Raw genomic sequence first — 21,625 nt, forward strand, 5'->3', positions numbered from 1 at the left:
GACAGATTCTGACACATTTGACTCAAACCTGTAATCCTAGCACTTTGGGAGGCTGAGGCTGGAGGATTGCTTGAGCTCAGGAGTTTGAGACCAGACTGGTGAAGCCATGTGTCTACTAGAAATACGAAAAATTAGCTGGCCACGGTGGCATGTACCCCTGGTCCCAGCTACCCAGGAGGCTGAGTTTGGAGGATTATCTGAGCTTTGGGTTGAGGCTGCAGTGAGCCATGATCACGCTAGTAAGACCCTGTCTCAAAAAATGGAGCATCAGTTTGGGTGTGGTGACTCAGGTCTGTAATCCTAGCACTTTGGGAGGCCAAGGAGATGGATCACCTGAGCTCAGGAGTTCCAAGACAGCCTGGCCAACATGGCAAAACCCAGCCCCTACTGAAAATACAAAACTTAGCCGGGTGTGGCAGTGGTGTGCGCCTGTAATCCCAGCTACTTGGGAGGCTGAGGCAGGAGAACTGCTTGAACCTGGGAGGTTGCAACTAGATCACACCACTGCACTCAAGCCTGGGCAACAGAGCAAGACTCCATCTCAAAATAAAAGAGCATCAAGTAGAAGATCCCTGGTGTCTGTTACAGCTTGGGTACTCTATGGCTAGATAGAGGGGCTGCATAAATTAAAATGACATCTGGGGCTGGGTGGGGTGGCTCACACCTATAGTCCCAGCACTTTGGGAGGATCACTTGAGGTCAGGAGTTTGAGATTAGACTGGCCAACATGGTGAAACCCTGTCTCTACCAAAAAAAAAGAAAAAAAAAAAAGATTAGTTGGGCTTGGTGGTGTGCAGGCCTGCAGTCCCAGTTCCTGGAATTATAGGCCTGAGTCTCCACACCCTGAGTCTCCACACCCTGCCCTTTAAAATTGTGTTAAGATGTTAAGATAGTTTGAGATTCTTGCACATTTGGTTCACGCCTATGATCCCAGCACTTTGGGAGGATTACTTGAACCCAAGAGGCGGAGATTACAGTGAGCAGAGATGGTGCCACTGCATTCCAGCCTGGGCTAACATGAGACTCCATCTAAAAAAAAAAGTGACATCTGGAGTCATAGCTGCGAAGAAACCAGAGACTACTAATAACGGTGTGCTTTTTTCCCCACTTCTGATCCCATCTCAAATGGATGGAAGGAGGTAATTGAGGAAGGGCTTGATTTACCAGTGAGGCTTGAAACTGACGCCTCTGCTGGTGGTATTTTCCCCTCTCCCTGGAAAGCATCCTGTTTTTAGTGAATCTATTAAATATGTAGATAATTAATGGCTTTTTGCTTCCCTTGCTGCAGACTTAGTGGATCCCATGGGAGTTTGACTACTCTGTGTGCTCAGAACAGTTTCAGCAGTGTGGAGGAAGTCTTGGCATGAGTCTTACCGTTGGCGGTCACCAGGAAGCCAGCAGTGTAGCTCAACAGGACATAGGTGGCCGCTTCCTTGTCTCTGTCTGTCCTGCCACTGGTTGGTTGGGGCCGGGCCCTGGGAGAAACATAGAATGTGAGCAAATCAGTCTGAGGCCCCAAGTTCCTTGTTGGCCCCGAGGCAGCCAGGAGAGGGGCGGGCACAGAGGGCAGCTGATTTTCCTAGTGTCAATATTAGGATATGACAATACAAAACACCGCTGGGCCTTGCCAGGCACTGCATAGTAAACCTGTTTTTCTGGGGGTGGGAGAGAACTTGGCACCCAGTTACAAAGACCGAGAAGCCGTGCAGCAAAGGGAGAAGCTTACTTGTTTGAGTGAGGGTCCCTGTCATTTTGGAAATTTAAGATCAAGCATTCTTCCCCCTTCCCACCCCCCACAGATAGTCTTGCTCTGTCGCCCAGGCTGGGGTACAGTGGTGTGATCTCAGCTCACTGCAACGTCCGCCTCCTGGGTTCAGGTGATTCTCCTGCTTCAGCCTCCGAGTAGCAGGTGTGCGTCACCATGCCAGGCTAATACTTTATTATTTTTTTTTGAGATGCAGTCTCACTCTGTCAACCAGGCTGGAGTGTAGTGATCTCCACTTGCTGCAAACTCCACCTCCCGGTTCAATTGATTCTCCTGCCTCAGCCTTCCGAGTAGCTGGGATTACAGGCATGCGCCACCACGCCCGGCTAATTTTGTATTTTTAGTAGAGACGGTGTTTCTTCATGTTGGTCAGCCTGGTCTTGACTCCCAACCTCAGGTGCTCCACCCGCTTCGGCCTCGCAAAGTGCTGGGATTACATGTGTGAGCCTCTGTACCCAGCTGAATTTGTGTATTTTTAATAGAGGGTTTCGCCATATAGGCAAGGCTGGTCTCCGCCCACCTCAGCCTCCCAAAGTGCTGAGATTACAGGTGCGGCCAAGAGATGACATTGTGTCAGTAGCTTGTAGATTAGAGGCTCCCTCAATGTGAGGGCAAAGAAGGCTGCCTGATTCCAGGAAGAGCTAAAATTCCCCGGCACATCATGAAGATACATCCGAGTTTGGAACAGGAGGTGGTTAGCATGGGTGTGGAGCTTTGTAGAGCTCCAGACTCATAGAATGAGAGCAGCCTCTACTGCATGCCCTGCATGCAGCTCTTCACCTCCTTTTCAGGGCTACATCAGCCCCCATGGGGCTCTCCCTTCTGCCCTTTAACAAAAGGTGACACTCTCCAGTCCAGGGTCTCCTGGCCAGGAACAGCTTGCCATGCTGAGCCCAGCACCTGATGAACCCCTTCCCTCATCATCAGGATTTTGCAGTGAACTCTCGGGACTTCCTCTAGCTGTCTGCATCCTCTCACCTGCTTTCACTGGGTCCCTGCTCTGTGCTAGGACCATGCAGGTTCCCAGCCGGCTGGAGCAGACAGACAGGTAAACATTTAATGAGACCTTGATGTGCTGAGTGCCCAATCCAGGTCTGTTTACCCAAGGTGCTGGACCAACACAGATGAGGAGCAGCTAATTCTGTCCTGGGGAGGGCAGGGAGGAAGTGACTAAGCCCCAAGGAAGGAGTGAGTCCCCTGTACCTGCCTGGGGGATGTTGGCAGCAGAGGTGGGGATCAAGGGGGGAGCTGGGGTATGAAAGGGCTGGGGTGCAAGTTCATAGGGGAGACTCAAACACTAAAGCGGAGCCCAGGGGCAGTGCCTGCCTCTCAAGCCTCCAGGTTGGGGCTGGGGTGAGCAGTCTTCATATTCCACAGCCTCAGCATTTCAGAACTTGTTTTATCTTTATTTATGCATTTATTTATTTACGAGACAGAGTCTTACTCTGTCTCCCGGCTGGAGAGCAGTGGCGGAATCTCTGCTCACTGCAACCTCCGCCTCTACGGTTCAAGCAATTCTTCTGCCTCAGCCTCCCAAGTAGCTGGGATTACAGATGCACGCCACCACACCCAGCTAATTTTTGTTTTAGTAGAGACGGGGTTTCACTATGCTGGCCAGGCTGGTCTCGAACTCCTGACCTCGTGATCTGCCTACCTCGGCTTCTCCAAGTGCTGGGATTACAGGTGTGGGCCACCATGCCCTGCCTATTTTTTATTTTTTAGTCAGTCTTGCTCTGTCACCCAGGTTGGAGTACAGTGGCGTGATCTGGGTCACTGCAACTTCTGCCTCTCGAGGTTCAAGTGATTCTCCTGCCTTAACCTCCTGAGTAGCTGGGACTACAGGTGCCCATCATCACACCCAGCTAATTTTTGTATTTTTAGTAGAAACATTGTTTCACCATATTGGCCAGGCTTGTCTTGAATTCCTGACCTTAGGTAATCCACCTGCCTTGGCCTCCCAGAGTGCTGGGATTACAGGAGGGAGCCACTGTGCCCAGCCCAGAACTGGTTTTAAACATGTACTTTTCAACAACTATAGACCCAGGTGGTTGCTTGGCATTCTCTGCTTCCCTCAGGGTGATAAAAAGGCACAGGCTTCCCCTTTTTGGGGTCATTTCAAAATCAGTCAAGAGAATTATTAGTCTGTTACACTTCCTCTACGGTTAGGATTATTTTTTATAGGTGTTTAAACAGGAAAGGGTATAGAATAGAATGTCTCTCTCCTAATTTTTTGATACAGGGTCTCACTCATTGCTCAGGCTGGAGTGCAGTGGTGCAATCTCGGCTCACTGCAACCTCTGCCTGCCAGGTTCAAGCAAGTTCTCCTGCCTCAGCCTCCCGAGTAGCTGGGATTACAGGCATGTACCACCTCGCCCAGCCAGTTTTTGTATTTTTAGTAGAGATGGGGTTTCACTGTGCTAGCCAGGATGGTCTCGATCTCCTGACCTCATGATCTGCCAGCCTCAGTCTCCCAAAGTGCTGGGATTACAGGCGTGAGTCACGGCGTCAGGGTTCTTACAACTTTACTGTACAGATATCCCCCAACTTAGATTTGATTTGATTGAGGATTTTTCATTGTATGGTACAGCAAAAGTGCAACACAATCAGTCGAAACCATACTTTGAATACCTACCTGCATGTCCATTCTGCTCTTCACTTTCAGAGGTGGAGGCTGCAGTTTATTTTTAGGTAGAGGGTATCGCCATATTGCCCAGGCTGGTTTTGAACTGGGTTTGTGCCGTCTGCCTGTCTGTCTCCTAAAGGGCTGTGATGACAGTGCAGCAGCACCTGCAGATCCGTGGCTTCGTGTTTTGAGGGCTGCCAGGTCCCTGCAGGGGTGTATGGGATGCATCCCGAGAATCAAAGGTCATGTGCATGTGTGACTTATGGATGCTGAATCTCCTCCAGAAAGGCAGCAGCTTGCGCATCTACTGTGGCACCCTGAGCTGTGAGCGGCCTCTGATCTCCTTATTCTGAGGCTGTTGATTGAGTTAACCAGCTTTTATGGAGCCCCTTCGAGGTGGCGGAAAATGGACAATAGTGTATCTTTTCATCCTCTCAGCAGCCCTGGAGGCCTGGCTGTTTCTGCAAGGCTCAGAGGTTAGCAGATAGATCTGCCTCACAGCAGGGGCCGAGCAGGGAGTGGAACTGAGGTCCAGCCTGGCTGCAAGGTCAGGCCATTTCCTGCTGGGTTGCACCTGAGTTGAGCCTGCTCCAAGGGCTTTGCGTCACCCCACCCTCACGGTCCAGGACCAGGCTGTGCCAATACAGAAGACTGGACCGGGCTTTTTTTTTTTTTTTTTTTTTAGGCAGAGTTTGGCTCTTGTTGCCCAGGCTGGAGTGCAATGGCATCATCTTGGCTCACTGTGCCCAGCCTCCACCTCCCTGGTTCAAGTGATTCTCCTGCCTCAGTCTATCCTGTAGCTGGGATTACAGGCATGCACCACCATGCCCAGCTAATTTTTTATATTTTTAGTAGAGACAAGGGTTTCTCCATGTTGGTCAGGCTGGTCTCAAACTCCTGACCAAAGGTGATCTACCTGCCTCCATCTCCCAAAGTGCTGGGATTACAGGCGGGAGCCGCCGTGCCCAGCCTAGACTAGGGTTTTCTAGCTGTGCCGACTCAGGTGACCGTCCCTGTGACCCCAGAGTGGCCCCTGGCCCTCTTGGTTTGCCTGCCTGTGAAACAGGAAGTGTCAGATCCCACTTGCTTAGACTGGTCTGAGTGAGATCCTGAGAGTCTGAGGGTCCCTACCGGGAGCTGGACCCCACCCCCCACAATCCTGCAGCCTCAGCCCTTGAACACCTGCTGAGGGCTGTGCAGGACGCATCTCTACTTGCTTGGGCTTTTGAACGACCTGGAAGGTGGCTAGCATTTCCTCATCTCTCAGATGAGCCCGAGGCATGCTGTTGAGTGCAGAACTGTTCACCAAATGCAGGCTGCTCTGTTCAGAACCTGCCCTCCTGCCCACTCTGAGCCCTGCAGGTGCCCTCAAGGCTGTGGGTGTGGCGCTTATTCTGCACACATTAGATTTGCATCCTAACCTGTTAGGGTAAAACAGGGCTTCCGACTGGCCGCTGGTGTTTCCACTGGTGAGTGTGTAGGAGACCAAGTGTGGGCTGCAGCCTGGGTGGGGACACACGGCTAGGTGTGTCTTCCTTCACCAAAGAAGGGTTTCACCTACTCATTTGCAAGTTTGTTTGGAAAAAAAAAGATAATAAAACCAGTCCAGTTTCCTGGATCTGCAGCTGCAGTGACCTCATGGTGGGTCCTCTGGGAATAGATTGCCTTCATGTCTTCAGTCAACAAACGTATGTCTGCTCTGTCAGGCCTTGGGCTGAGAAGCAGAAACTGTTAAGAGCAGCAGCTGCTCTCTCACCAGTTTACTCTTGTGCCGGGTCATTTCATCCTCACAACGGTCTTGTGCAATAGGTGTTACTAGTACCGCCATTCTAATTTTTTTCTCTGAGGCAGAGTTTTGCCCTGTAGCACAGGCTGGAGTGCAGTGGTGCGATCTGGGCTCACTGCAACCTCCGCCTCCCAGGTTCCAGCAATTCTCCTGCCTCAGTCTCCCAAGTAGCTGGGATTACAGGCGAGTGCCACCATGCCTGGCTGATTTTGTATTTTTAGTGGAGACAGGGTTTCACCATGTTGGCCAGGCTGGTCTCAAACTCCTGACCTCAGGTGATCCACCTGCCTCCACCAAAGCGCTTTGGGGGATGTTGGGACAGGGGATCGAGGCAGGCTCAGTGCAGCTCACAGCTCAGCTCTGAGCGGAGTTTCCACTGCGGCTCTTGCTTTGCGGGGCATGGAGGTAGTCTGGTTTCCACAGGAGCACAGAGCAGGAGAGGAGAAGGCCTTTTCTGCAGGGGTAGGGAATGCGGAAAAAGCAAACGAGGGCTGGAGCTGCTTTCTTAGGGAAATGGCTATTTGCATAGACACCCACGGCAGCCAGCAGTTCTGGACGAAGTTCTTTTTGATGCCACCTTAACACACATACTGCTGGCAATCTATACAGTGTATACAATGTTAAAACATCTCACCTGTGAATTTTTTTTCTTTCCTTTTGAGTCAGAATCTAGCTGTGTCACCCAGGCTGGAATGCAGTTACACGATCAGAGTTCACTGTAGCCTCCGCTTCCCAGGTTCAAGCGATTCTCTTGCCTCAGCCTCCCAAGTAGCTGGGACTATGGGCATGTACCACGACAGCTGGCTTTTAATTTTATTTTGAGACGGAGTTTCACTCTTGTGCCCAGAATGGAGTGCAATGGCATGAGCTCACCACAACCTCTGCCTCCTAAGTTTAAGCGATTTTCCTGCCTCAGCATTCTGAGTAGCTGGGATTAGAGGCAAGCACTATCACACCTGGCTAATTTTTTTTTTTTTTTTTCCTTGACAGAGTCTTGCTCTGTCGCCAAGACTGGAGTGCAATGGCACGATCTCCGCTCACTGCAACCTCCTCCTCCTGGGTTCAAGTGAGTCTCCTGCCCCAGCCTCAAGAGCAGCTGGGGTTACAGGCACGTGCCACCATGCCCAGCTAATTTTTTGTATTTTTAGTAGAGATGGGGTTTCACCATGTTGGCCAGGCTGGTCTTGAACTCCCGACCTCAGGTGATCCACCCGCCTCGGTCTCCCAAACTGCTGGGATTACAGGTGCAACCACGCCCAGCCCATCCTCTCCTTTTAATGCTGAAAGCAAGTTATGAGAACACACTCGTGCCTAGGCCTGTGAGAGGGCTGCCCTGTGGGTCCTGCCTGCCATCAGTCCTCCTTGGCTTGGGGAATAGAGAGATTTGGAGCTCTGTCCCTTCTTGGCTCAATCATGAACTTCTCCAAGCCTCAGTGTCCTGTTTGAACAAACAGTTCAGTGAGACAGTGGGAGGGCGGAGCATTCTATCAGTAGGCATGGGGAATTAAAAATTCATAACACCCAGGGCATTATAGTAAGAAAACAATGAGTTGAAGCACAAAGGTGATAATGGTTAGTGCCAGCTTCCTCCCAGTGTGCCAGGCTCTGTTCAGACTACTAAGGAGTTCCTTGTTTCGTCTTCCCAATAGCCCAGGGCGGGGTACTCGGACCATCAAACCCATTTCACAGGTGAAGAAACAGACACACTGCTGCTAACTGCCAGAGCAGGGCTTTCAACTAGGCCGTTCGATTCTCATCCCACAGTCAGCAGCATCATCATTTCTGAGATCTAAGGCTGTTTGGTACCCTGTGGGGTACATTATGGTGAATCAGGTCCCTTCTGCCATCATGATGAAACATTTATTGATGTGAGAATCTGCAGTAATCATAGTTAGGAAGGCCTTTGGTGTCAAAGAACAGAAAACTCAGTGAATGGTGATGAAGACGGATTTGGGTTCATTTTTCTTAAACACAGAGGAGGCAGCTCAGCGACACCCTCAGGCCTGGGCACTCTCTGCCTCCCATCTCTGCTATTCTTGGCCACCTGCTGCAGCTCCATCTTTGGAGGAAGGAGAGCTGGGCTGCCCTGGCTATCTGTCTGCTCCCTGGCATCCAACCCCTGCCTCCAGCCTCTAAGCCCTCATTGACCAGAACTGGGTGACATGGCTGTCACCAGCTGCAAGAGATGCTGGGAACCTGGGGGAGAGGAGGGCCATGGCTGGCTTAGATGGATGAGGATGCAGGGCCACCCTATAGAAAAGGGGGGTTTGGGAGCTGAAGACAGATGTGTGATGCTCACTTAAGTTTAGGAAAAACACTAGAAGAATTAGCGATGGTCGCTCTGGGAATTGGGATTGTGATAACGTCTTTCTCATTTTGCTTCTCTCTGCCTTAAGAGAAAGCAGACAGCAAAGAACAGGTGCAGTCTTCTGCTAAGTGGTGCAGACTAGCCTGGCCAACATGGTGAAACTCCATATCTACTGAAAATACAAAAAATTAGCTGGGCGTGGTGGCGCGCATCTGTAGTCCAAGCTACTTAGAAGGCTGAGGCAGAAGAATTGCTTGAACCCAGGAGGCAGAGATTGAAGTGAGCCGAGATGGTGCCACTGCACTCCAGCCTGGTGACAGCAAGAGTCCATCTCAAAAAAACAAAAACAAAAACAAAGGATGAAAGTAAGCAAGGGCCCTTATGAATCAAGTCCCGAGATGCTGGGTGACTTGCCCGGAGGCACACAGCCAGCATGTAGCAGGATTCATGCTGTGGGAGCTGGGGTTAGGGGATGTTGATGGTTGTTTAGCGGATCAAGAGAGAGGGCGAGTAGGGCTATGCAATCCTGGGGGTCATCCTCTGAGTGAGCCCCAGATTGCTCAGTTCTGAGGGGTCCAGTTATACTCTTTTTGCCCCAGAGGAGAAATGTCTGAAGAAAGACCCCTCTCCATTGACATCTTGATGGAGACCCTCCTGTGTGAGCAGTTCATGGATCCCCTGACCATGGAGGTTGTCGGTGGTGGGAGTGACCCTGAAGAGGACCTGGACCCTGTGGAGGACCCGTTGGAATGCATGGAGAACAGGTAGGTCCCTGTGGCCTGCCTTAGGCCCCAGCTCTGCCCCATGCCTGGTATTGACTTCAGGGGTGGGCTGGATGAGCAGACCTTCTGAGAGGGAGGGAGTGTCTGCAGATGCCTCCCAGGCAGGGCCCCCGAGGAACATGCCCAGGTGTGGGCATGAAGGCTTCTGCCCTAGGAGCAGCTTCACTTTGCTGCCCCCACCCTCACCCCGCACCCCTGACACCAGCTCAGATCCATGGACAGCCAGCATGTTCACAGTCCCAAGACAGACCTGCGGTCACTTCCCTGCACCCCACCGCCCCAACACCAGCTCACAGACCCCTGGAGAGCCAGCATGTTGACAGCCCCAAGACAGACCTAGGGCCACTGGCTGTCCCAATGGCACAGTGCTGGGGCCTCGCTTGACAGGCCCTTAGCAACCTGCTGAGCACATCAAGGCCTCTCAAAGGTGGCTCTGTTGGCAGAAGGGGGACCAGATCCAGATCAAGAGAGGGTTCTTAGATAAAGCAAGAAAGAATTTGGGCCAGGCTCAGTGGCTCGCACCTGTAATCCCAGCACTTTGGGGAGGCCGAGGCGGACAGATCACCTGAGGTTGGGTTCAAGCAATTCTCCTGTCTCAGCCTCCTGAGTAGCTGGGACTACAGGCACACACCACACCCAGCTAATTTTTGTATTTTTAGTAGAGATGGGGTTTTACCATATTGGCCAGGCTGGTCTCCATCCGCCTGCCTCAGCCTCCTGTGGGATGACAGGCGTGAGCCACTGCACCCGGCCGTGTTTCAGTCTTTGTGTGGGAACGGATGTGGTGAGGCGTAGGTGTGTGTGCCCCCATTCTGAGAGGGGTGGTGCCAGCAGGGCTGGTTTCAGGATTGGGAACTGGGACACAGGTCTTATAGCCTCACCTCCCACAAAGGAAGGTAAGCTGCAACCCATGTGGGAAGCCAGCGCAGCCACTGTCGGGGGGGAGGGGGCACAGCGCTCCCCAGACCTGCCTGTTCCCCTTGTCCACTGTTTCCACCAAAGCCTGCAGGTGGGCCTGCCCCAGGATTCTCCAGGGAAGCTCAAGAGATCCCTGAGTTCTGCATGTTCAGTCATCCCTGGGTGCTCAGGTGGGCTGCCTTGGGAGGCTCACCTGTTCACTCGGTTGCCCCAGGCACCAGTGCCCTCTCCCCCTCCCCGCCCGAGGTGGGGCTCAGCCTGTATCACAAGCCCTCTGCCCGCTATGCTAGTGGGTAGACATGGGGCACAAGAGGGCCTAGGACAGGCACCCACTCAGGCTGCTCCCTGCTGTCCCTGGCCAGCCCAGCAGGGATCATTTGAAATGATTTGCACCTCTGGTGTCTGGGTCCCATGGATGGGACCTTGAGGGTGTCTCTGAAGCCAAGTGGGAGCTGGAGGAGGGAGGGAGGGAGGCCCACTCGCCACCTGCCCTGAATCTGACACCATCTCCCACCCTCTGGGCCACTCTCAGCTGCACACAATCCGTTGGCTGGGTGGGTCCAGGTGCGTTTGGCCTCCATGGCACAGCCACACCCCTGACTCCTGTGTGTGCTCCCCGCAGTGACGCACTGGCCCTGCAGCTGGCCTGCATCGCGGACCAGATGGATGTGAGCCTTAGGGCCCGGAAGCTGGCCCAGCTCTACGAGGTGGCCATGTACAGGTAACCGGCCTGTGCCCTGCCGGGGCCTCTACACCTGGGAAGAGACTCCAGGTGGTGGGTGGATCCTCGAACGCAGCACAGGGCCCTGGGGAAGTCCTGGCGGGGACGTGCCCCTGACACTCTAGGGCTGTACTGAAATCCTTTGCTGCTGCCTGCACCTCCCTTGGGAGCCCCCAGCTCCTGTCCCTGGCCCTTGCCACCTGTCCCTGGCATTCCTGGGCAATAAAGCAGAGCCCAGGGCCCTTTTCCCTCCCACCTTCAAGCCCAGATGGTCCATTTCCGCCATGGTCTTTTTGTTTGTTTGTTTTTTTGAGACGGAGTTTCGCTGTTGTTACCCAGGCTGGAGTGCAATGGCGCAATCTCGGCTCACCACAACCTCCGCCTCCTGGGTTCAGGCAATTCTCCTGCCTCAGCCTCCTGAGTAGCTGGGATTACAGGCACGCTCCACCATGCCCAGCTAATTTTTTGTATTTTTTTTTAGTAGAGACGGGGTTTCACCATGTTGACCAGGATGGTCTCGATCTCTTGACCTCGTGATCCACCCGCCTTGGCCTCCCAAAGTGCTGGGATTACAGGCTTGAGCCACCGCACCTGGCCTCTGCCATGGTCTTAAAAGGAGCTGCTACATGAGCTCGCATCCTAGACCCTGGGGGGCTGGGGCTCTCAGCTGGTCTCCGGGGGTAGAACAGTGGGTAGTGACTTGCCAGGGCCCTGTAGAATGGGGGTTTATTTTCCATGTGGCCAGCTCTGGAAGACAGGGCCAGTGGGCTGGCGGGCAGCTGGGGGAGGAAGCAGGAAATCGGAATGAATTTGACCACCAACAGCCCCTGCAGAGCGGCCCCTGTGGGTGGAGGCACCCGGGGAAAGGGCCCAGGTGGCTGTGGGTGGGAGGGCGCAGGCCCCCTGCTCCTTACACCTGTGATGATGTCATCTAAGTACGGGCTGTCGTTACCTGTTCTGTGGTAACAGCTTTGCCCCCAATCCCCTCTGTAGCCCGGGTCTCGCTGTCACCCTTGACCAGACCGACATCAGGGATGTTCTCGGCGGTATTGTGGACATTTTCGCTAACTTCCAGGAGGACGTAGTGAGGCTCTGGAGATCCCTGAGCTCCGGGTCCTGGGTAAGAGCCTTGAGATTTCTGTACGTGACTTGCACTGTGGCCAGAGAGGGCTGTTAGAGCTGCTCCTCAGGGCGCCGCAGTCCCCTCTGCTCCCTGTCATCTTCTGTGCCCCATTTCCACATCTGCCTGGTCCCACGGGCTTTTGGGTTTGAGACTCCTGGTTGTGAGTGCACAGACCAGTGCAGGGTCCTGTTCTCCCTCTGCCCCGAGAGGCTTCACCGGCTCCTGGCCTGAGCAGGTGCCTCCGTGAGCAGCCTTCCTAGCAGCCTGGTCCCATGCTGCCCACCGCCCACCACCAGGGCACCTGACCGCCCTCACCTGTGTCCACCAGGTGTCTTTGCCTGTGTCCCGCAGACTGGCAGCCCCAGGCCACACTGGCCTTTAGGGTGATATCCTCAGGGCCACTTTCCCCATCTCCTGAACTCCTTCTCTGGAACCCTCCGGCTCCTTCCCAGTCCCCACCTTCCTGGGCTTCCCCGTGGCACTCTGCTGTCACCTGTTGGGCCTCATTGCTGGGGCCTGCTCCGAGCCCTGACTCTTCGGCTTTGCTCCTGCAGGTGTCCCGCAAACAGGCAGTGCTGCTGGCATTCCTGGCGCTGCTGCTGGCGACGTTCAGCGGGGGTCTGCACCTGCTGCTCAAGTGAGGCCCCCATGGCTCAGGGCGGGGCTGGCCCCACCCCTGCGACCACTGCCCTGGCACTGCCCTGGAGGTGGCGGCCTACTGGTGTTGTCTTTTTAACTGTTTTCTTATGATCCCTTTTTATATTTAAACTCTGAGATAGTGCTGGGACACTGCTGAGGGTTCATACTCAGGTTTTTTTTGCCTCCAGTTTTTTAAGAGATGAATTCCTATGGCTCCGAGCTTGTTACCGGTTAACTATGGCCTGTGCCCAGGAAGAGCCATTCACTCCTGTCCCTGCCCACAGGCAGGCAGCAGGGGGAGTGCTGGTCACACCCCTGTGTGATGCAGTGCCCAGAATCCACTGGAATAGATTCCGAGGAGCAGGAGTGCGCAATAAAATGTTGGTTTCCAGCAGTCTCCGGTCCTCTCTAGGGGTTGGCACACCAGTGCGGGCTTCCTCTTGGCCCAGAGAGGGTGCACAGTGTTGGTGGGGAGGGCGGGGCCTGGTACTTCTAATGAGGCTCTTCCCTGCACCCGGGGACCGCAAATGCTGTCTCGGTTTGGCCCGATGGTTTGCCTTCTCTCTTATCCTGGTCTGTGGCCTGAAATCTACTGTTGGGGATTTTAGGTCCTCGTTAGGCGATGCCTGTCTCTCCCTGCACATACTTCCTGCCAGAGGGATGCAGGCCTGGCTCCCTTACAGGGAGGGATGGTGGGAAGGCTGGTGCAAGACAAGGGGCACCAGGTGCAGGAGGGCAGCCCCCTTCTTCGTGCACTTGGTACCTGCCCTGGGCCTTGGCCTTGTGCCATTTCTGGACCCCACCAGGCCTCCCTCCCGGGACGTGGGCTCTGTCTGCCCTCCACCCTAAATGTCAAAGCTGGGCTGGGCCGGCCACCATCCTGCAGCCTCCAACCCTCCTGGACCCTCTGCAGCCTCATCTTCCCAGCCAGGCCCTTTCTGTTCCCTGCCTATCCCCAGAGCTAGTCCAGGAGATGCAGGTGTTCCACATCCCAGGTAGGCTGGGCAGACCCTGCGTCCTGCTCCGGTGTCCTCCGGCCCTCCAGACCAAAGGGCAGCCTCACTAGGCCTCCTTAGTTTTCTGTTTCTCTCCCTAAGTTCTGGCCCTTGGCAGCCTTTTTTTTTTTTCCTTTTTTTTAAAGATGGGGTTTCACCATATTGGCCAGGCTGGTCTCGAACTCCTGACCTCAGGTGATCCGCCTACCTCAGCCTCCCAAAGTGCTGGGATTACAGGCTTGAGCCACCACGCCCGGCTTTTTTTTTTTTTTTTTAAGACCACACTGCAGGTGGTCTTGGACATTCCACCCAGCCATGGACCCTTTTCCACCCCTGATCAGCCCACTGACCAAAGGCCATCAGAAACACATGCAGTGAAAACGGTGGGCTTAGGAGCTTCTGCAGATGAGCCGTGGGGCCGAGCTGTGGCCTAAAGGTGGCCTTGTCATATGCTGCCTACACTCTGGGTGTGGGGTGTTCTCTGCCCACCTCTACATCTGCTGCTTCACTCAGGTCTTCTAGACCCACACTCAAGCTTTCCACCTCCCACCTGCCCCTGAGCCCACACCACCATCTGGCAGTGCCTACTGGGTGAGCAGAGGTGCGAGAGGGTCTGCTCACCTCTACGCCACCCTTTCCTCGAATCTGGGGTTCTCCTGACAAAGGAGAGGCTGATCACTGGTCCATTTTATATTTTTGTAGAGATGGGATCTCACTATCCTGGGGAGGGGGGGCCCCGATGCCACACAGGCCTAGAGAAACAGGCAAGGTTCTCCTAGGACATGAGGCCCAGAGATGTGGTGGCAGAGTCAGTTTTCATCAAGGGCTGGGCCAGTGTGCTGGGACCAAAGCCACCCATTGGCACTTTCTTAAAGGGGCAGGAACCTGCCAAGTTCCCACCAAGGAACAAGATGTAGGACTCTGCGTGGCTCACCCCAGGACTCTGGGCTCTGACTCCAACTCCCCTTGTCTGCCCATGCCTGCCCTTCTGTAGGGATTGTGCAAAGGAGCAGGGGTAGGGTAGCTGGGACCGCTGCCTGCCCTCACCTTTGGGCTACCTATGGGGCAGCCCCTGCCCTACAGGTGATACTGACAGCTTTCCGGAATCTTTGTTAAAGCAGCACCATATGCCCTCTGCTGTCTCTTCCCCCTTCCTGGTCTTGGATCTGCTAGTACCAGCCCAGGACACGGGCAGCGCCCAGAGAGCAAGCGGTAAGGCCTGCTGTTCCCAACTCCTCGGAAAGCAGACCCCCTCCCTTATTGGGATTTTGTTCCTCAGAGCTGAACATGACCCTACAACGCCATCCTGCCCGCAGCATTGCCAGAGAACCTGGACGTGGAGAGTCTGGGTCTCCCGAGGCTGCCACTGCTTGAAGCTCTCAGGGAAAGGGCTTCAAACAGGCTCAGTTAAAATAAGCATTTCTTTGTGCAATAAAGATTTGAGACCTAGTTCTTTCCAAAGAACCATCATGCTTCAAGGGACATGCATGCAGGCTGCAGTGGGAATCAGTGTATCTGCTTTTGCTGGTGTTTAACCCAGGGCTTCATGGAGACGGGCAGGGTGTTTGGGGGTCACAGGGTCACAATGCCTGGAAGTGCTGCTGGCCTGTAATGGCCCAGCACCAGGACAGCTGGCCAACAATGGATAGTCGCACAGAACGAAACGGTTCTGCCCAAAGGCCAGCAGGGCGCTTCGGAGAAATGCCACAGAACTAACAGTGAGAAACCCTATAACTTTTGAGACAAGAGTCTTGCTCTGTCACCCAAGCTGGAGTGCAGTGGCGTGATCTTGGTTGACTGCAACCTTTGCTTCCTGGGTTCATGCAATTCCCCTACCTCAGCCTCCCGAGTAGCTGGGACTACAGGTGCCTGCCACCATGCCTGACTAATTTCTATATCTTTAGAAGAGACGGGGTTTCATATTGGCCAGGCTGGTCTCAAAAACTCCTGACCTTGTGATCCACCTGCCTTGTCCTCCCAAAGTGCTGGCATTACAGGCGTGAGCCACCGTGCCCAGCCACAAATGGTCACATTTATTTAAGAGTTGATTCGCAATGTTTTCCCACTATCTGAATAATGAACCACCACCCAAGCAGCTTGGAATGTGTCACATTTGAGATTCATACAGGAGCTGCTCCGTCCAAGGACGGGGCATGGAGCCGGGGGTCAGGTCCGAGGCAGGTATGTGCTGTGCTCCCTCCGGCACCCCGCAGACCTGCAGTAACCATAGTCCTATGGTCCCACCCCAGGACCAGAGCCTCAGCTGCCCTCCCTTCCTGGCACTCCCCACACCCTGCACCTCTCAAGGACCCTTTACCAGAACAGCCCACTCACACTCTGGCACACAGCAGGCACTCTATGCATGTCTTGGGTATGTCAGCAAATGTGGGACTGTCTTCCAGCTGTCAAGAGAGGGGGTGAACAACACTGCCAAGGCCAATTGGGTTCTAAAACCTAGATTTGTGACAAAGGAGCCCTGGGGGGTGGTGGAGGGGCTCCCCTGGCACTGGCCGGACATAAGTCCCCACCAGCATGTTCCCAGTACCTGCAGGGCAGGGGCTGGCATGAGGCTGCAGCACCCTACCCTCCCTGTCCTGCTGAGTTGGCACACCCACCCATGGTGCAGGGCTGGCAGCCCTGTGGCATCCTTCCCAACATCCAAAGATTTTTTCCAAGGGGGAGAAATGGACTGGGTCATGTAAAGAAATACTCACTTAGGGCTTTTTATGCGGCCTTCAAAACACGTTGCAAACAATCCCTTTCACTTGGAAGAGGAGCCGTTAGGAAGGGAGGGTGTGGTGGGCACAGCTCATAGCCTCTTCTCAGGAGGGCACAGGGGTTCATCCGTGTGAGCCCCCCATGGTCATCTTGGGGACTCCTCAGGGTCTGGGTTCACGTGTTCGAGGGTCTGCAGCACGTCCACGGGGCTGTAGGACTTCCAGGCCTGCAAGTTACAGCACTTCAGGATGGCTCCCAGCTGCTGCCCGGGGCCTACTTCGAAAGTTTTGGGGAACTCGCTGCCCTTTTTCCTTTCGTATATGTCGTGCATCGTCTGCTCCCACTTCACTGGGGAGACCACCTGCTGGGCCAGCAGCTTCCGGATGTGCGTGGGATGCACGTATCTGTGCCCGTGGACGTTGGAGTAGACGGGAACCAGAGGCTTCTTAACGTCAATTGCCTTTAAAACTTGCGTCAGGGGCTCCACGGCCGGCTCCATCAGGCGGGTGTGGAAGGCGCCGCTCACCGGCAGCATCCTGGTGCGTCTGAAATGATACTTGGAGGAATTCTTCCGGAGAAACTGCAGCGCCTGGGGAAAGAAGGAGGTTTCAGCTGCACCAATCTTAGGGAAGAAACACAGTGGCAGAAGTCTCCACTGGCGCTCTCCTGGCCCTGTGAATCTAACACACTTATCGCTCACAGCTGTACTTGGATTTAATCCTACAAACCCTGAGCGGGGACCTTCACCCACTTTTAGTTCCCGTTAAAATTACTTGTACAGCCAGTGTCCCAGAAATCTACCTTTGGGGATCTGACCATTCACATGGCCAAACTGGGAAGGTGACCACAAGAGACCCACAGCTGTTAAACACGGAAGTGTGACCTGTCTGTCCCAGCACCATCCCCAGGCACTTCACTTAACATCCTTGAATCTCTTCTGTCCCATCCCTAAAATAAAGCACAGTTCCATCTACTTCCCAACGTTGCCGGGAAGAGCAGACACCATAAGGCATGTGACAGTGTCTGATGATGGAAAAGCACTAAGACGTGTTAGTGCTCAGTGAGAATTCTATCACACCTTTCAGAATTTTTGACAAGCCTGTTTGCTTTTTATTCCGTAATCTTCAAAATAAAAATTCAGAAGGTAAATTCAAGCCCCCATTTCATAATGCAGGGTCTGGGTTGTTGTCACCTTTATCTGGGGTTTCTCTAGAGAAGGAAAGAGCTCTCTTGTTGATGCCAAAAACCTTCTAATGGGCTTCTGAGCTCAGAGGGGCCTTGGGCTAGCCACTAGCTCCAAACCTGTGCATCAGTTAGCAAACAACAGAATTTGCAAAGGTCTTTAAAACAGAAGATACTCTTAATTTCTAGTTTTTTTTTTTTCTTTTTGAGAGCGAGCTCTGTCACCCAGGCTGGAGTGCAAAGGTTCACGTGATCTTGGCTCACTGCAACCTCTGCCTCCCATGTTCAAGCAATTCTCCTGCCTCAGTCTCCCCAGTAGCTAGGACTAAGTGTGCAGCACCACTCCCGGCTAAATTTTAGTAGAGATGGGGTTTCACCATGTTGACAGGCTGGTCTTGAACTCCTGGCCTCAAGTGATCCACCCACTTTAGTCTGTTCCCTAGAGGCTACTCCCATAGCTTGAGTCCTGGGCTAAAAGCACTCAGCAGAACCCAGCCTGGTGAGCACAGACTAGGAATAGGACCTGCACTTCTGTGCTGTGACCTCTGAGGTGTGGGCTGCTTGTCACTGCAGCAAAACCTGGCTCCTGCTGACTGGCCCATGCTTCCCTTCCACCATCACCCTCGATGCAGCTCCATCCCACTGAGGGCTGCACCGCAGGAGCTGGGAGCCTTTGGTCTGGGCCTTCTGGACTCTGCAGACCAAGCCCTTCCCTCCACACCCAGACTGTCTGAGTGACTGGCAGGTATGGAGATGGCTACTCCATGGCACTTCTTGGGGCTTTCCATGTAAGATCTCTGGACTCTGGCTCAACAGTGAGCCCTCTCAAGTCCCAGGTTAGGGCCACAGGGGTCAAGGTCACCACTGCAGGGGCCAGCAGTCTCCACTGCAGTGGCTGGACCTTGGCCCAGGCACAGTGGCTCACGACTACAATCCCATGGTGAAACCCCATCTCTACTAAAAATACAAAAAATTAGCTGAGCATGGTGGTGCACATCTGTAGTTCCAGCTACTTGGGAGGCTGAGGCAGGATAATCACTTGAACCCAGGAGGTGGAGGTTAGTGAGCTGAGATCGTGCCGCTGCACTCCAGCCTGGAAGACAAAGTAAGACCCTGTCTCAAAAAAAAGAAAGTGCCAAAAGGACAAGCCTGGCAGTTGTCACCCAGACTGGTTGCACCTGTGCGGGAACCTGTTAGGGAGACTCCTGCCCTGACTGCGAGGTCCTTCCTGAGCTTCCTTCCAAGGGCTTCCTTCCAAGACTGCTAAAGGGAATGTGTAGCCAGCTCCAAGACTGAGCCGGGGCCACTGTACCTGACCTGCCCACCATCTCAGAACAGTCCCGAGGCTCCTGCCGGCTCTCACTGCTTCAGAGGAGGCAGACAAGGATGCCTGGCATTGGGTGAGTCCTCAAAGGGGAAAAGGAGCCAGACATGGTCAAGCGGCAGAAACAGACTCTGGAGTGAGAGACTCAGGATCCAGTTCTGCCTCTACCATCTCCAAGCACTCTCCCCTCTCCGCCTCAGCACCCTTGTGTGGAAAATGTGAGAAGAATGCGTTCCTTGGCCAGGTGCGGTGGCTCATGCCTGTCATCCCAGCTACTCGGGAGGCTGAGGCAGAGAAGTGATGAAACCCAGGAGGCGGGGGTTGCAGTGATGCTGTACTCCAGCAGCCTGGGTGACAGAGCAAGACTCTGTCTCAAAAAAACAAAAGAAATAAATATCTGACCCGGACAGCAGCCCCTCATACGGGTTCCAATCTGCACACACTGAGCATTCCCCAAGCCAGGCACTCAGTACCCACTGCTCTTTCCCTAGGGCCTCCTGCTGCTCTGCTCACGATGCCCCCTGCTGGCCAATGCGTGCTCATCCTCCAGCTGCTGCCTCCTCGGTTGCTCCTAGGCCAGACCCTCCCCTGCACTCCTCGGCCTGGAGTCATACGTTCATAGGGGCTCTTCCTTCGATGACAGGAACCCTGGCTAATCAGTCTGGGCGTCCCCAGTGCTTGATAAATGTTTGGGGAAGTAGCAAATGGAAGGAAAGACGGTGGAAAGGAAATGAACACCAGTGTAAAAACAAACACCTAAAAAAAGCTGGGCAGGCAGAGCGATCCGGCAGAAAACACCTCTCTTTTCTCTAAGGAAGCAACCAGATCAGAGGCTCTTCAGAAGCCCAGAATGTACTACAGGGAGACCCTGGAGATCACCTGGCCCTGCCCCTTGACTTAGACATGGGCTGGCTGGTTTGTTCCAGACCCCGACCTACACATGGTGGAGTGGGGCAGCATTCTGGGTCCTGCCTGCTTTGCAGCACTCGCTCCACCTCACTGCTCTGGCCCCAGAATACTTCCTAAAGACCAGGCTGGACAGAGCACCTGCCATACTGCCGGGTCTCACCGCTGTGGAGCAGTTCCAACCCTCCGTACTGGACTGGGGTCTATAAAGGCGGCTCCCATCAACACCCACCTCCAGGTGTCCTGAAATCACCCTGCAATCTGGAAAGAGGTAGTTGGACACGTCACAAACAGGGTTCTCTATGCCTAAAGACTTGCAGTGTTCCCGGGCTTCCAAACACGCGAGGTTGAACTTGGACTGAGGCTGGCCGAGGACAGACAGCATCCCACTGGGGACAGCATCTGAAGCTTCCTGCATGGCCTCAGCTCGGATTTTCACTGCATACAAACCTGTCCAGAGAAGCGCATTTGGAAAAATGAGGGTACAGAATGAAGGCGAAAAGGCCAGGCCTGAAAAACAAAGCCCAACCTCCACTCACAATTCTATACATCTCTACCGACCACACAAGCGTTCATCACCAAAAGCACACTGCTGTACTTGGCACAATACAAACGAACCCAAGGAGCTTCCTGCCGTAAAGCTGGTTTGGTGTAGGATGGCTGTGCTCAGTGGTGTCCAGGGATGTTTTGTGGTTGTTACGACTAAAAGCGCCACTGACGTCTAGTGGGTAGAAGCCAGGGAGGATGTCCAACACACTGCAATGCACAGGACAGCCTCCTTTTCCCCCCACAAAACAAATGACCTGGCCCAACAGCAACATTATTAAAAAAAAAAAAAAAAAAATTGTGCCACTATTGAGAAACTCTGGTGAAAGGGAAAGAGGCACAGAGTGGGAACCACGTTGCCTTAGCCAAGTCACAACCTCCCTGAGGTTCCGTTGTTTTTTTTTTTTTTTGAGACGGAGTCTCGCTCTGACGCCCAGGCTGGAGTGCGGTGGCGTGATCTCGGCTCACTGCAACCTCTGCCTCCTGTGTTCAAGCGATTCTCTGGCTTCAGCCTCCCAAGTAGCTGGGACTACAGGTGCCTAGTGGTGAGCTACGACTGCAGAGCAAGATACTGTTTCAAAATAAAAACCCACAAAATTGTAAATATGCTATAATTCCACACTTTTTTCTTTTTGAGACAGAGTTTGACTCTGTTGCCCGGGCTAGAGTGCAGTGGCGTGATCTTGGCTCACTGCAACCTCTGCCGCCTTGCAGGTTCAAGTGATTCTTGTGCCTCAGCCTCCTGAGTAGCTAAGATTACAGGCGCCCACCTGCCACTATGCCCGAGTAATTTTTGTATGTTTAGTAGAGATGGGGTTTCACCATGTTGGCCACGCTGGTCTCAAACTCCCGCCTTAGGTGATCTGCCCACCTCGGCCTCCCAAAGTGCTGGGCTGGGATAAAAGGCGTGAGCCACCACACCAGGCCTAATTCTGCACGTTATGCACATGTAAGATGATACATGTAATAAAACTGTTTCATAAAATGTGAAAGTATGAAACTTTCCTTAATAATGATATAATGGGCCGGGTGTGCTGGCTCACGCCTGTAATCCCAGCACTTTGCGGGGCCGAGGCAGGTAGATGACGAGGTCAAGAGATTGGGACCATCCTGGTCAACAAGGTGAAACCCCGTCTCTACTAAAAATACAAAAATCAGCTGGGCATGGTGGTGTGCGCCTGTAGTCCCAGCTACTCAGGAGGCTGAGGCAGGAGAATTGCTTGAACCCAGGAGGCGGAGGTTGCAGTGAGCCGAGACCGCGCCATTGCACTCCAGCCTGGGTAACAAGA

At 53.7% G+C, this 21,625-nt stretch overlaps 2 protein-coding genes across 3 annotated transcripts in view; one reads left to right on the forward strand and one right to left on the reverse strand.

Moving 5' to 3' along the window:
* Positions 1–13,059, forward strand: part of BIK (BCL2 interacting killer) — a 15,725-nt gene extending 2,666 nt beyond the window's left edge. Inside the window, exons 1-5 of one of the 2 annotated variants that reach the window (XM_017518874.2) lie at positions 2,702–2,813; positions 9,082–9,246; positions 10,805–10,903; positions 11,897–12,023; positions 12,581–13,059. In XM_017518874.2, the coding sequence (XP_017374363.2) occupies positions 2,779–2,813; positions 9,082–9,246; positions 10,805–10,903; positions 11,897–12,023; positions 12,581–12,667 (513 nt within the window). In that variant the 5' untranslated portion in view covers positions 2,702–2,778 and the 3' untranslated portion in view covers positions 12,668–13,059. Of the gene's footprint in view, positions 1–2,701; positions 2,814–9,081; positions 9,247–10,804; positions 10,904–11,896; positions 12,024–12,580 lie in introns of those variants that run through there. The other variant, XM_037735037.1, reaches the window with a different exon arrangement.
* A 3,041-nt stretch (positions 13,060–16,100) lies between these two features.
* MCAT (malonyl-CoA-acyl carrier protein transacylase) overlaps positions 16,101–21,625 on the reverse strand; it is a 10,975-nt gene continuing 5,450 nt past the window's right edge. The window contains exons 3-4 of the mRNA XM_017518880.2: positions 20,023–20,240; positions 16,101–16,967 (exon numbers count right to left, since the gene is read on the reverse strand). Of these exons, the coding sequence (XP_017374369.1) occupies positions 16,524–16,967; positions 20,023–20,240 (662 nt within the window). The 3' untranslated portion in view covers positions 16,101–16,523. The remainder of the gene's footprint in view (positions 16,968–20,022; positions 20,241–21,625) is intronic.

The sequence above is a fragment of the Cebus imitator genome, unplaced genomic scaffold (assembly GCF_001604975.1).
Source record: "Cebus imitator isolate Cc_AM_T3 unplaced genomic scaffold, Cebus_imitator-1.0 Scaffold711, whole genome shotgun sequence".
Lineage (NCBI taxonomy): Eukaryota > Metazoa > Chordata > Mammalia > Primates > Cebidae > Cebus > Cebus imitator.